General features: G+C 38.6%; 3 protein-coding genes across 7 annotated transcripts; all 3 read right to left on the bottom strand.

The window, feature by feature from the left end:
- Positions 1 to 176: 176 nt before the first annotated feature.
- Positions 177 to 1458, bottom strand: LOC149027055 (small ribosomal subunit protein uS12). The gene is made up of 4 exons (XM_089158668.1): positions 1350 to 1458; positions 791 to 946; positions 585 to 711; positions 177 to 482 (listed from the first exon to the last, which is right to left on the bottom strand). The coding sequence occupies exons 1-4, from the start codon at positions 1352 to 1354 to the stop codon at positions 342 to 344; spliced, it is 429 nt and encodes a 142-aa protein (XP_089014794.1). The 5' UTR covers positions 1355 to 1458; the 3' UTR covers positions 177 to 341.
- A 618-nt stretch (positions 1459 to 2076) lies between these two features.
- Positions 2077 to 8034, bottom strand: LOC149027054 (interactor of constitutive active ROPs 2, chloroplastic-like). Of its 5 annotated transcripts, XM_089158622.1 has the most exons (6): positions 7520 to 8034; positions 7003 to 7087; positions 6255 to 6549; positions 5035 to 5203; positions 2736 to 4388; positions 2077 to 2642 (listed from the first exon to the last, which is right to left on the bottom strand). In XM_089158622.1, exons 3-5 carry the CDS (start codon positions 6272 to 6274, stop codon positions 2745 to 2747), a joined length of 1833 nt encoding a protein of 610 aa, XP_089014748.1. In that variant the 5' UTR covers positions 6275 to 6549; positions 7003 to 7087; positions 7520 to 8034; the 3' UTR covers positions 2077 to 2642; positions 2736 to 2744. The 5 variants fall into 5 exon arrangements, with proteins under 5 accessions (XP_089014748.1, XP_089014741.1, XP_089014756.1 ...); XM_089158615.1 differs by lacking the exon at positions 7003 to 7087; XM_089158630.1 differs by lacking the exon at positions 7003 to 7087 and having other exon boundaries at positions 6255 to 6354.
- Positions 8035 to 12774: 4740 nt separating this feature from the next.
- On the bottom strand, positions 12775 to 13545 carry LOC149027053 (low temperature-induced protein lt101.2). The gene is made up of 2 exons (XM_089146300.1): positions 13218 to 13545; positions 12775 to 13110 (listed from the first exon to the last, which is right to left on the bottom strand). Exons 1-2 carry the CDS (start codon positions 13296 to 13298, stop codon positions 13027 to 13029), a joined length of 165 nt encoding a protein of 54 aa, XP_089002426.1. The 5' UTR covers positions 13299 to 13545; the 3' UTR covers positions 12775 to 13026.

Below are 13545 nucleotides of genomic sequence, written 5' to 3'. Positions count from 1 at the left end.
AAATCTACAGCAGGATCATGTTTACAATTTGGGGTGCAACAGCATCTAGTGAAAGAGTGAACAATTTGAATCAAGAATAAAAAGCATTGATTCATCATCAGGAAAGTGAATATTACTAGCGACGGATTGATATTAGCTGAAATACATGCGAAAAAGTTCCTGAAATCCAATCAAAATTCAGGTAAAAACAAAAACTCAAGGTTAATTAACAAAACAAGCACTTGAATACTTCAAAATGGATTACAGAACAGTTCAAAATCCACTCAACAGATTGAGTGGCTAAAGCATCTCATCCTCGAATTAAACACTAAAAATGGTGGGACTACAATGACCAAAATAATCTAAGACCTAGGCTTCTCCTTCTTCTCCTTGAAGAGGGCAAGAAGAGACACACCAGACACCTTCACAACTTTGAACCTGACTCCAGGAATATCTCCGACGGCATGACCTTTACGTCCGAATCCAGCAATCAACACCTCGTCCTGCAACAAGAGCACAAACATAAACCAATGTCAACCATATAGGAGAGAGCAAGGTTTATAATCTGCAATGCAAAAGGTGCTAGTCACCACAAATTAACTCACATTCTCTTCAATGTAGTTTAAGCAACCATCATTCGGCACAAAGGCTGCTATCTTCTTCCCATTCTTAATCAATTGAACTCTAGCACATTTTCTGATGGCAGAGTTAGGCTGCTTGGCCTCAATACCACTGAAAAAACCAAACTTTGTGTGTCAGCTTCTTGGTTAAAGAGGTAGAACGGAGAGAAGACAAGTTATTTTCATCTTACATCTTCTCAAGTACGATACCCTTGGCGTGGGAAGAACCAGCAAATGGCTTCTTCCACTCATTGCCAAGATGAGATTTCTTGTATGATTTATCTGCCCATCTCTGCCTTCTACGATGGGATTTCAGCTTCCGCCCAGCTCCCATACCACGTGTTTTCCTATCAAATAAAAGTTTTCAAAAATGGGAAGGCAACGAATAAACAAGATCATTGACATAAGTGAAGAGCACATAGTTTCCTGCTGAGAAGTATTTAATTCCGCTTCCGGGCAGTAAGTTTAATCAGGTAATCACCAGAAATATTGCAGAAACTCTCATCATTCTTAAAAACCAATTCAAATACTGAGAGGAAAAACTAAGCTGCAACATTCGCAATTTTCATATACTTTCAGCACAATTCTGAGTTTTAACACAAGAATAACCGCGAGTTAAGTTAAGAAACATGCTTTCAAGGATCCTACTGTAAATCTGCCATAACAGCATGTCCTGAACAGGAACAGCATGATTGAGACGCTAGCGTGAATGCGTCAGATATAATATTACGGAACAAAAAAGGTTCTTACCCCATGGTTGCTGAGAAGAGAGATCACCCGACTGCAACAGATCGATAGCTCTGAGAAGCAGAAGACGAAACAACAAGCCGCGGAAGAAACCCTAACCCTAAAATGTACCCTGAACCCTTTTTTAAATAAGAGGCGCAAGCGGTCGTAGTCTCTATGAACCGCCGTTATTTATCGGGTTTGGTTTTTCCCGTAATTGGACGGGTCGGGTCGGCCCGGTCTAGTTAAATTTTCTCAGAATAAAGGTGTCCAGTACCAACTTTGAATACCGAAAATCAGAACCGTATAGTTGCGACCAAACAATCGATAAATTTGATATTAACAAAGACAAAGCAAATAAATTTAATTAATATAGACAAAAACAAGTAAATCTAAAAGAGAAGTGAAGGACGAAGCGAAAAACTGAAATAGGGAATTATGGATAGGGTAAAGGTAAGATGTTTTCATTATAAAATTACATTTATATCTCTTAATCTGGTACGATTCCAATTCGATACGGTTTTAGTACATACCAACGGTATAAGTACCTAAAACCGGAACCGTACCGAAGAAATTTGATTTCAGTATGTACAGTACCAAATTTTGAACAGTGATGAGGTTTTAGATGGCGCGGTTCGGTACGTTTAAACAGTTTTAGTACGCAATTGACACCCTTATCTATAACCCTACCGTCTGTCAATTTTCCAAGTCAAGTGAAACTCAGATGTTTTTTTTTTATCTCCCTTATACTTACTCTTAATTTACTTTTACTCCAAATTTAATTTCGTGTCAAAAGTTTCACTTCTATTTCTCCTAAGAGAATGAACTCTTATCTCTCCTTCTCCCGATTATTTTCTTCAAAAGCTTTGAATTATTCGGTGCCAATAAAGATATAATAGACATAAATGCAGAGCAGGTTAAGATTCAGATCAATCAAATTTTCAAATGTAAAAATGTAAATATACAAAACACAGTTGAGTTGTTTTTTTTTTTCTTTTCTAAAAGACAATTTTATATATTGGAATGAGGGATTACTACATAATAGGTGAGGTTAAGCCCCTGCCCAAAGGGTTAATCTCAAAACACAGTTTCATCAACTCATGTTTCAGGACTATCTTCTCAAAGAGACAGAAAGGTCAACATAATTTTGCTGTAATGTCATTATTCCACAAGTGCTGTAAAGGGAAATCCAAGTTTTTCCAATTTGCTCATCACCTATACATAGAGGATTTGCTTGAGGGTGTCATCAATTGTCCTTTCGTAACTCTTTGAATTCTTCCTGATACACAGCAATGCCAGCACCATCAACCAACATATCTATCACATAACAATTCAATCTCAAGTCAAAATTTGAAAAATCAGAGAAGTAAAAGATACAGCCCAACAGAATCGCTAACAAGAGTTGCTCACATGATTTGTCTATTTCTGACCCTTCTTCCACAAGACTCCAATCTTCTTTAGCATGTTGTTCTTTCTCTTAGGTGAGTCATCATCATCCATATCCTCTGAATTGGGTGAACCAATCTTCCCAGTAATATAGTCATCCATTAATTTCCCATTATTTCCTGTTGAGAAAAAAGCAGCTGCTGCCTCAGCTGCCTTCCTCCACTGGTCTAATTGCACCTTCAACCTCCTCAACTCAACCTCCATCTCTGAGTTTGCTGCCTGTGCTGCCTCCAGCTGCTCAGTCACACGCACTGCCCTCTTGCTACTCTTGTCAGCTTCCTCTGTTACATAGCTAACTTTCATTAAAGCCTCTCGTTCAGCAGCCCTTGCTGCCTCTGCCTCAGCAATGGCTTCGTCAGTCGCTTTACATCCCTCCATTTCCCTTTTCTTGATTTCCAACTCTAGCAACTCTTTCTCCTTGGACATATTCCGCAATTCTATCTCCTTGTCCATCAAATTTTCCTTCAAATGAGTAACATCTGCCTTCAACTTTTGCAACTCTACTTCCAATTCATCCTTCTCCTGACTAGACATGTTCTGTTTGATCATTGTGATCAGGCCCTCGTTCTCCTCTGAAATTCTATGCAATGTGGTTTCCTTTTCCATCAGGTTTCCTTTCAACTCTTCAACATGATCTTTGGTTTTCTTTAGCTCTGCCTCCAATTCAGATACGCTAAGGCATCCCTCAGACTTTGTTTGCTCAACCATTACATAGGCACTTTGAATCTGCAGCATGTACTGAATATGTTCTTCCTGATACCTAGCTTCAGCTGCTTCAAGTGCAGCCTTTAACTGTCCCATCTCCAAATTTACAGAATCAAGCTCTAACCTGAGCTCCTTTGAGTCAGAAAGGTCCCGAGTTTCTCCTCCACACCTCTCATCTACTGACGAGTCCCCAGTCTGGCTGCTGCTAACCTGAACTAGGTCAACCTGAAGTTTATTCACAAGCTCTTCAAGTGAACTAACTTGAGCTCTAGATTGCTCCAACTTCAAAATAAGGTTGTTGTAAGCCTCCTTGTCTTTTAGGGCATCTGACTGGAGCATCTCAACAGTTGTCTTGGCAGTTTCCAGTTGTTGTAGAGTTTCAGCAACCAGTGCCTGGGCCTGAGCTTCTGATTCTTTTGAATCTTTGAGCTGAACATTCATGTTTGCAACGACAGAGAGGGTTTCTTGCAAGTCAATTTTTAATCTCTGGAGCTCAGATTCTTTAGCTTCTACCTGCTTGGTCTGGGCATCTTCAGACTGGGCAACTATTTCCAGCTGGAACCTAAGCCTGTGAATTTCATTCATGGCAGAGGACAAGGTAGCTGAGTCCACAGAATGCTGCTTCTGAACAGCCTCGAGTTCGGACTGCCATGCCCGATCTCGGTCTTGAGAGACTTTACAAAGCTCTTGCACTCGTGAATCCTCAGAAGCAGACAGCTCCAGAAACTGCTGCTGGGACTCTTCAAGCTTCTTGGACATGTCCAAGAGCTGCCTCTTGGCCTCTTCAGCTTCCTGATGGGCATGCTTCTTCCATGTCTCAGACGTTGTTAACTGGTCTTTCATCTTCTTCAGATCCTCCTGGAGTTGTGCAAGTTGAGATTCCAACTCAGAGACTCTGCCGGGTCGCTTCTTCTGGAGAATGTGCAGGCAGATAGATATCAAGTATCAGTAGTCTCCAACAACAACAGCTTTATGACAAGGATGAAGAAAAATAAATACACATTCAGAACAGTGCGAAACATCAGAGAAGGGAAAAGCAGATAAGATATTTAATCAAAACCAATAACTGTGAGCATTGACATGAATTAGTGACATGAAGCCTTGACAAGCCTACTCATGATTGAAATAACAGAAAAAAGGGAAAGGGGCAAGAGAAAAGAACAACATCAATTAAAATTAAGAGCTTCTAAGTCAAAGGAGCAAAGCATAAGTAAAGCATAAGTTCCAACATAAACAGAAATTATTTTCCCAGATCTTGTTGGATGATGCATCTTATTTATTGATATGAAATCAAGTTAAATTTGAAAAAAAAATTTCTTCAGGCAATTAAAATAAAGTAAACTGTATTCCAGATGTTCCAGATATTTAATTTTAAACAACAAATTGGACAGGTAAGTTGAACTAGAACTAGAGTTCTAGGCAGCCAGTCTCCATGCAAACCTAAACGCTAAAAAAACCACATATTGAAGCAGCTCTATTTTTGTTTGATAAAGAACATAAGATTTTGATCACCCCCTCCCTTCTCAGGCATGAGAACGACGAAGGGTAGGCAAAGTACCTCAGATGCCGGGCTTCTAGGTGACACACGTTCATTGAGTTTCGAGCTTGTTGTCCGGGTCACTGAATTGGTAGAAGTTGAGTCACTTTCTGATCCAGCTGCTCTGAGCCGACGAGCAGCTTTTGGTGTCCCTGGGGAGGTCCTCTGAGGCCCTTCTGAAGATGAACTTCTGCACCCATGTCCAGGAAAATATCATCACCATTGGCATGAGCAAAATAATCCAGAAATCAGAGAAACAACTAACAAGAAAGCAACAAGGCCATTTACAATGACACCTCCAGCTTGTGGTTTCTTCAATTGCGCCATAGCATCGATTCATCCATCAATTAATACGTAGGAAATTTTATCCCATTCAAAACTCCAAGCAAATGGTATAGGTTCAGCAACCACAAATTTTTTTGGAATAGAGGAATAGCTACAACATTATTTGAGCATTTACATACAGACCATTTCTGTACACCAAGACAAGCCAATCACTTATCTCCAAATGCTGGGGTGGGGCTGGGAGAAAGAAGAAATGCAAAACTTGAATTTTCTTTCTGGTCAAATGAACCTTGAACCACAGGTAGTTGGATTTCCGTTGTAAGAGAAAACGGATAGTTCCAAGCAATAAGATGAATATAAAAGTAAAAGATAAATGCATATGAAAGAAGGCCAAAAACAAACACATTAACCAACATTGCTGAGAATAAGAACAGCCATTAAATACCAAGTGTCTACAATGTAACTTGAATTTTTCCCAGGGTGGGCTGAGGGAGGGATATAGAAAGGAAAAAAAAACAAAAAAACAAAAAAAAAAAGGAAGAAACAGGACTGTCTTCAAAAGAAGTTGCAGTTTAAGAGGTTGCTTTTCCAACTTCTGTATTACAAGAAAGAAAATCCAACCAACATCAGAATGGACAGAAGAAGAAATTAAGATAGTCATCAAAATAATTACTGAAAGGAATGTCTTTGAAAGAAGTTGCAGTTCAAGAGGTTGCTTTTCCAACTTCTGTACTACAAGAAAGAAAATCCAACCGACATCAGGATGGACAGAATAAGAAATTAAGATAGTCATCAAAATAATTACTCCTGTAGGAATTTAGAATCCAATGCAACACTTAGGAATTACATTGAATGCAAAACCCCTCAACAGGATCAACTAGGCAATTAAAAGAACATAGAGGTTTTAGGAAAGTTCATAAAAATGAAAATTTTAGGGAAAATAATGTGGGTATTACCTTCCTTTTGGTGTCTGCATTTTTTTACCAACACTTCTAGCAAGAGAGTAAAAGGAAGAAATTGAAGTTCACTGCTTAGTTGCTTCCTGACCCACAAAACCTGCAACGGTAGACAGTAGTCACAAGCTAAGAAAGCTGAGCAAGGAGTCCAGTGCGATGTACATGATACAATAAATGGCCAGGGAAGGACAGTCAATCCTCAATCCCTTCATCAATACAACGACAGCAAACAACAATGTCCCTTCAAGGTAACTCCATGTAAACTACCTCCACTTCCACCAAACAACCCTCCCATCTGGTATTTCAAATGTAGAAAAAAGAAAAACCAATTGATTCAGAAAACAGCAGAGAAACCCAGAAATAAAATGCATACGAATACATATGAAGCAAAAATTCTCTCCCTCTTTACCTTTTTCCCCCAGTGAGAACACAATTTCTACCCTGTTGACTACTTAACCATGAAGTTACTAAAATGGCAGTACAGTCCACACCAATCAAAAGAAGCTCATGGACAAAAAGCAGGGACATTTTTGGCTTGCAAGTTGGGGAATCTCCAAATAAGAGTAACCAGAACGACACAGTAACAGAAACTTGTCTGGTATCCATCCCTTTCGCCGTGACATAAGGGGAACACCTACCGGTTGTCATGAAGGCGTTTGAGGACAAGCACAGCTAACCCCACACACATAAACCCACAAAAAGAAAGAAAAAATGGAAGGAAAAAAAAAAGGAGAGAGAGAAAACTCACAAAAGAAAAAGAGAGCGAGCCTTGAAGAAAACGGAAGCCCAAGGAACAGAGGAAAAGCACATTTTATCCTTACGCACAGCACCAGCTGATGTACACAGTACACCATACAGCAAACAACAGATGCGCACAAAGAAATTAGAAGAAGACCCAGTTTGAAGTTTGAGAGGCAGCAATACGAAGCTGCAAAATGTTGACACAGCAGGGAGCAGAGGAGGCGAAGAAATAGGAGAAATAGATACTAAATCCTCGCATCATCCCATATTATTTCCCAGTATACAGCAGAAAAAAAAGCCAAAAATGCTGCAACTTTGAAGCTCCCGAACTGCAATACTGAACCACATTATCATTCTACATGTAAACTTTCCCAGGGGACCCTCTATTTTTTCAAAAGTAGCAAAAATGAAAGCTACCAGCGTATCAGCTAACCATCAATCAAAATCATAAAAAAAACAAACAAACAACCGAGCTCAAATCAGAGTCCAGCAACTCCAAAAAGAAAAAAAAAGTCAAATATTACCGCTACACTAAGCCGCCGCCGTCGCAGCAGCCACAGCAGATCTCCGAGGAACCGCGAACTTTGGTAACTTCAAAAATGAAAACCCATTTGGGTTTTTCCTCTTTAAGACGATCCGAGTGTCAGAAGTAGTATTTCCTTCCTCCTATTTGTTGTTCCAGCGATATCTGTTCTTCCCTTCGTCTTCTCACACTAGTCACTCCAATGTTTCAAGACCCGAAGCATACGATACGTTGAAGTGTTGAACTACAGGGTGAGAAAGAAAGAAAGAAAGAAAGAAGCAAGGCAGAGTGACCATCTGGAGAGAGGGCCCAAGACTTTGTCATCTTTCACAGCTGATCTCCGGTGGAGCCCCCATGTAAATCTAATACAATACAATGAGGTTTAAGTGATGGTCCCCATAACGCTCACAGGTCCAAAAGTAATGGAAACCAGTTTCTTCTTAAAAGTCTATTCCCTAATTTTGAGAAGGGAAATTATTTCTAATCCTCCATTTCTGTTAACAGAAAAGCTTGCAAAGAGATTGAAAATGAAAAAAAACAAAAAAGGAGAGTAGTTGTTCAAGATAAACCCAACAACGGCAATGGGAGATGGGAGCAGTTAAATGAAGACGAAGAATTAGAATCGATGTTTAGAGCCGTTGCGATAATCAGGGCCTGTGACATCACCGTTTGTCTGGTCTTGTGGGGCCAATCGAATCGTCGTTGTTTTTTTTTTTTTTTTTTTTTTGGTAAATCGTTTTTTCTCCTTCGCTGCTCTGGTATCTAGGGTTCCACGGTTCCACTATTTCCAGCTACTCCAATTCTTAGGAAATATCTATCTACAAATAAAAAGAATTCTCAGGAATTCAACCGCCGCCGGATTATAGTATGGATGTGATATCACCGTCATCAATATTGGCAAAATCCAGATTATATTATGGATGTGATATCACAATCATCAATATTGCCAGAATCCGACCGATTCCTAAAACCCTAATTATATGTCTGACTCAGCTCACGGCCGCATCTTCATATCCATAGCGAAAAAACTTCTGTAAATGGCGAAATTTTGGATCGTTAGATCTAAAATTTTAGTATAAATTTTTATCATGACCGTTGAATCTCAATGATCAAAATGAAAATTTCAATTGAGATTTTGATCTGACGGTCTAAATTGTCTCCTTTGATGGTCATGCGTGTATGACTGAATGAAGGTCCTATCACTAATCACTAGTAATGCACTTGGTAAATGGTATTGGTCTTGGAGAGCACTTCCAGTGATTTTTTTTTCTTCTTTTGTTTTGAAATCAAATATAGAAGACTGTCAAGATACCATAAAATCCTTTTTTTTCCTAAGAAAAAGCATAGTAGATGTGTGTTTATCGGTGTTGATACGGAATCTCGCTCGTCCTTCCCTGTCACGAACCTGCAAGATACGAGCTCGACCTTGGGGGTCGAGGTATGTCTCCAACGAACAAGTCAATACCAATAATATGATCTCAACTACTCAATGGGGAATTCAAGTAATTGATCACACAAAGTATGAATACCTACCTCATAGTGTTTACTTGAGGTCCTTATATAGTGTATGTTGATAGAGTTATATTCGAAAAATGATTATAATATGAGTTGTACTCGGAATGTAACTCCATAAAGAGTCCATTTTCCTAGTTAACTCTCTTCTCCAGTTGTTGGATGATAGGAGTCTACCTTTGTGGGGCTTCCTCATCCTGTTTGATGAATATACCCACCACTTTGGTCGGACCTACCATGAACCGCCTGGTCGAACCTTGCTAGGTAACGAACTTGGTCGAATCGTTCAACCGCTAGTTCAGACCGAAAGATATAGAAATGACCATTTTAGTCATTAACAATCGGCATAGGAGACTTCAAATTTGCTTTGATTCTCGTGAACCCACTCTTATCGATTTTGGGTTCCCATAGGGTTTCTTGGTATGTTGATTATTTGGTTGATGACATTCGCACACTTCAACGGAGTTACAGAAATTGCCTCATCTTACACCACATTTGTAAGTTAAACCAAGGGGCAGACTTAATGGTAGGGTTACTCCAAACTCCTGGTGAGATACAATTTGATTCGGGAGGGTTACCTCCTGGTTTGGATAATATCCTCTGTAATGATGCTGCTAGAAAACCATACTATAGATTGAAATTCTCTTATTTAGTTACCATTTTAATACAAACTCCTTATTCAAAAAAAAAAATGATAGGTGTTTATAAGGATAATTTTTTTCTTTTATTTTTCTTTTTCTCAATGAATGAACTAGTGGAAAAAAAAATCTTTTGTATAAAGAAAAAAAAATTTGGAGAATGAATTTTACAAAATATATAAAACATGTATTGTCAAAGGATAAAAAATCTAGATAAAATAGCTCTAATGGTAAATGTTTAAGACCACCCCCATTTTGCTTGCAAACCTTCCTCCACTTTTGTTCAATTCTTACTAAATAGGCATAGTAGTTCTTTTTTTTTTTTTTTTTTTGGGGGGGGGGGGGGGGGGTTAAAAAGTACTTTTACATATTAGGAGACTATTTATATATACCCCTTTCATTAACTCTAAACCTCTTAGTAAGAAGTGCTAGTCGCTTAAGCCAACCACTTAGTGTTTTTGTATAAAAGTTTGTTTCCATAATAGAAATATTTTAAATACCTATTTAAAAAAAAAAAGAAAAAAAATATATACAAGAGACAACATTTCCTTTCATTTTCCAAGGCCCCAACCAAAAGATTTGGGTAAGGGCTCAAAATTTGGTTGGGTTGCCAAGCTGATCTAGTGGAAGTTCTTCATTAATTTATCCTATCAAGTCGAGGATGATATGTTGGTTCTGAAATATGACATAGAAGTCCTGGCCTATTTTGCTTTTTAACATTCACTGTTTTTCCTCCAAATGGGATATATTATATCATTACATAAAAGTGAAGTAAAGCCAAAGGCACAAAGCAACTACCTGGAAACTAAAATATTACAAAAACTAAACCAAAGTTGTTCCTGTCCCACAAATCATGGGCATGCTCTTGTAATTTTAAAGGGTGAAAAGACTAAAATAGTAAAAAACAAGATTTAAATTTTTATTAAAGAGAATAGGGATTTATAATTCCAAAGAAGAAGGATATTAATATTATCCTAAGGTGGAGTATACTATTGGAGGCATCAGAAGCATCGAAAGTCTGAAACACAACAACAACAACAACAACAACAGTGGTTGTGGCCTGTGGGCTTTCATTCCAATGGTCTCTCAAACGCGTGTTGTCTAATTTTATGAGAGATGATAAGGACCCACACAGCCACACTACACTGTAGAGTGTAATTTTCTTTTCTTCCTTTACTCTTTAATTGATGTTAGCTTTTCCCCTTGAAAAGAAAAGCTCGATGGGGGCCTTGTGACAAAATAATTTTCTTATATGGCTTTTGTAGTTTTAAGGAACCCAGGCTAGCAAGTGTAAAACTCACTTCCCATCATTACCATCATTAGAGTAGCAGCAACGTCAATAGAGTTTTCAAGTGATCAGATCGCACTTAATATTACAGATAGGGCTTTAATGCAAGTCCAGATCAGTGCTCCCCGACGGTTTTATCACCATAAATATAGAAGGACCCAAGGATTGGTTTTTTTTTTTTTTTTTTTTTTTTAACGTGTGGGTCCCACAGGATTTGGCAGTCGGGGAGCACTCTGTGTGCTCCCCTGACGGCCTGACAGGGTGATGATCCAAATTCGAGTTAATGCTGTACAATTAATGCACAGCACTTGAGTTGCGTATGGAGATGATGGAATAAGTGGTCGAGGTTGAAATCACGACCATCTATTTCATTTTATCATTTTTTAAAAAACTTTTTTCAACCATGCCTACTTGTAATCAAAAGAAGAAAAAAAATATATGTCAAATGAGTAGTCAAGATTTTGACCTCAACCAGTTATTTGATCATGGCTATACCGCCTATACGTAGTTTAGCACTAAAATTGAACCCCAATGTTACAAGAAGCATCATGTTCAACATTAATATAATTTATTACAAACAAAGATCCTCCGGACCACGTCTATCTCTCTGAGCTTCACCTATTTAACTTCAGTGATGTGCATTAAATGCACAGCATTCAAGTCTCAACCCAGCTTCACACGAATCACACCCATGCCACCCAACTCTCCCCCACCCTTTATTTATTTTCCTCCTTCCCTCCTTCCCTCCTTCCCTCCTTCCAAACCCAAAATAAAAAACGACATAGAAGAAGAAAAGAGAGGTTTGCATTATTGAGCATCGTAATGGAGTGGGCCTATATTATGTATACATGAATTTAATGGGAAGCCCACACTCGATTGGGTGTGTGGATGGGTCGGTGCACGAGGTGGGACGGGGAAATGAAGGAAAGAAAAAAAAGGTTTACTTGGTTTGCAATCGAAGCAAAATAGATTTACTTTTACTTATTTACCTGCTTTTTCATTATTTTTTATGACAAGCAACGAGAGTCAGCCACACATCATCCATATGTATATATATACAAAATAAAGAATTGATTTCGAGCAACAAAAGAAAATGGGTCGTTGGAACTTGGAAGCAAAGTAATTAATTGCTGATTGGGCAGCTAGTTACCGTTAGATCGATTTTAGATGTGATCAAAACCGTTCGTCATCTTCTCCAATGTTCATTCTTGACGTGAACTTTTATTTTTGAAAATTGTTGAATTGATCCAAAGTGCTCTCGCACACATGCTGAGGTAGCCACATGTTATGCTTCAGTGCTACACATTAAGTCCACCGGTTCAGACTAGGTGTTTTCCACCACCCGTTTGATTTATTTATTTATTTTCCTGCCACTGAACTCGAATAGAGAAAAAACAAACAATAGTGGTCGGGCCGGGGTCCCTTTCTAAATATATTTATTCATTTTAATTTTATTTATAGGTCCCACCTCATTATGTGGTTAAAAAGAGACCATCAATGGAATGGGGAGATACGATCCGGACTCGATTCTCTCAGACACTCAGACACTCAGAATATATTTATTCATTTTTGTTGTTTTTGGGAAAAAGTGGTGTCTGAACTTTGAACTGAACTCTAGATCGACGACTTGGAATCAATTTTTTTAGTGGTGTTTTGGATCCACTGGTTTGGGTTTGTCTAAAGTAAGAAAAGCCCATCAAATTCTAAATTTAATGGTTTCTGCGCTTAATTTAAAGAGTAGTTTGGGCCAAGACCCATTGAAGTGTGATGAAGGAAGCCAGGTAATGAAGAGAAGAACCAAATTAAAAGCTTCACAAGTTGGAATGGAGACATCATTATTATTAATTCTATCTACTCAGTTGAGAATTGAGATGACACACAAAATAAATAAGAAGAAACAAAAGAAAAGAAAAGAAAAGAAATACTCATGGTTGAGAATCTGAGATGAGATGACACAGAAAATAAAATAAATGCAGATAATAATTTATGAAGAAGAGTCGTTGTCGCCGTCGCCCCTGAGGACTGAGGAGGTGCCATGGCGGGCGATTTCAGTTGAGACTCCATCATTAATTAGGCAACAAGCACGTAGAGAGCATATAGAATTCCAGGGATGTAACCCAGCAACGTCAGCACCAAACATATCCAGAACTCAACCTGCCACAATTTCACACTTTAAATTTCAGCTTCCTTCCTTACTTCATATCTCTCAGAACCAAAAAGAAGAAGAAAGAATCTAGGTTAGCTTAGCTATAGATACGTACCTTACAGCCATAACGAAGAAAAACCCCAAGTGGTGGCAGGAAAATAGCCAGTATCACCTCTACAAACGTAGCTGAACCCATTATTTAATTTTTGGTCGATCGATCTATCGATCTCACAACAGCTGCTGCTGCTTCTTGTACTGCTTTAATTGGCGGATCGAACAGGAGCGCTTGCTGCTGCTGCTGCTGCTGCTATTAAGTCTCTATGTTTGTAAAGTGAGGGAAATGGGAATGGGAATGAGTAGCAGAGAAGTGGAAAGTTAATAAAGCAAGAAGCATATAATAGCAATTGCTAATTAGCTTAGTGTTATGAGAGAAGATCGATGGG

This window comes from Hakea prostrata, chromosome 1 (genome assembly GCF_041222555.1).
Source record: "Hakea prostrata isolate BN-2017 chromosome 1, UWA_Hpros_2, whole genome shotgun sequence".
Taxonomy (NCBI): Eukaryota; Viridiplantae; Streptophyta; class Magnoliopsida; order Proteales; family Proteaceae; genus Hakea; species Hakea prostrata.
Note: the sequence above shows the minus strand (reverse complement) of the source record. Positions and strands in the feature narration are given on the sequence as shown.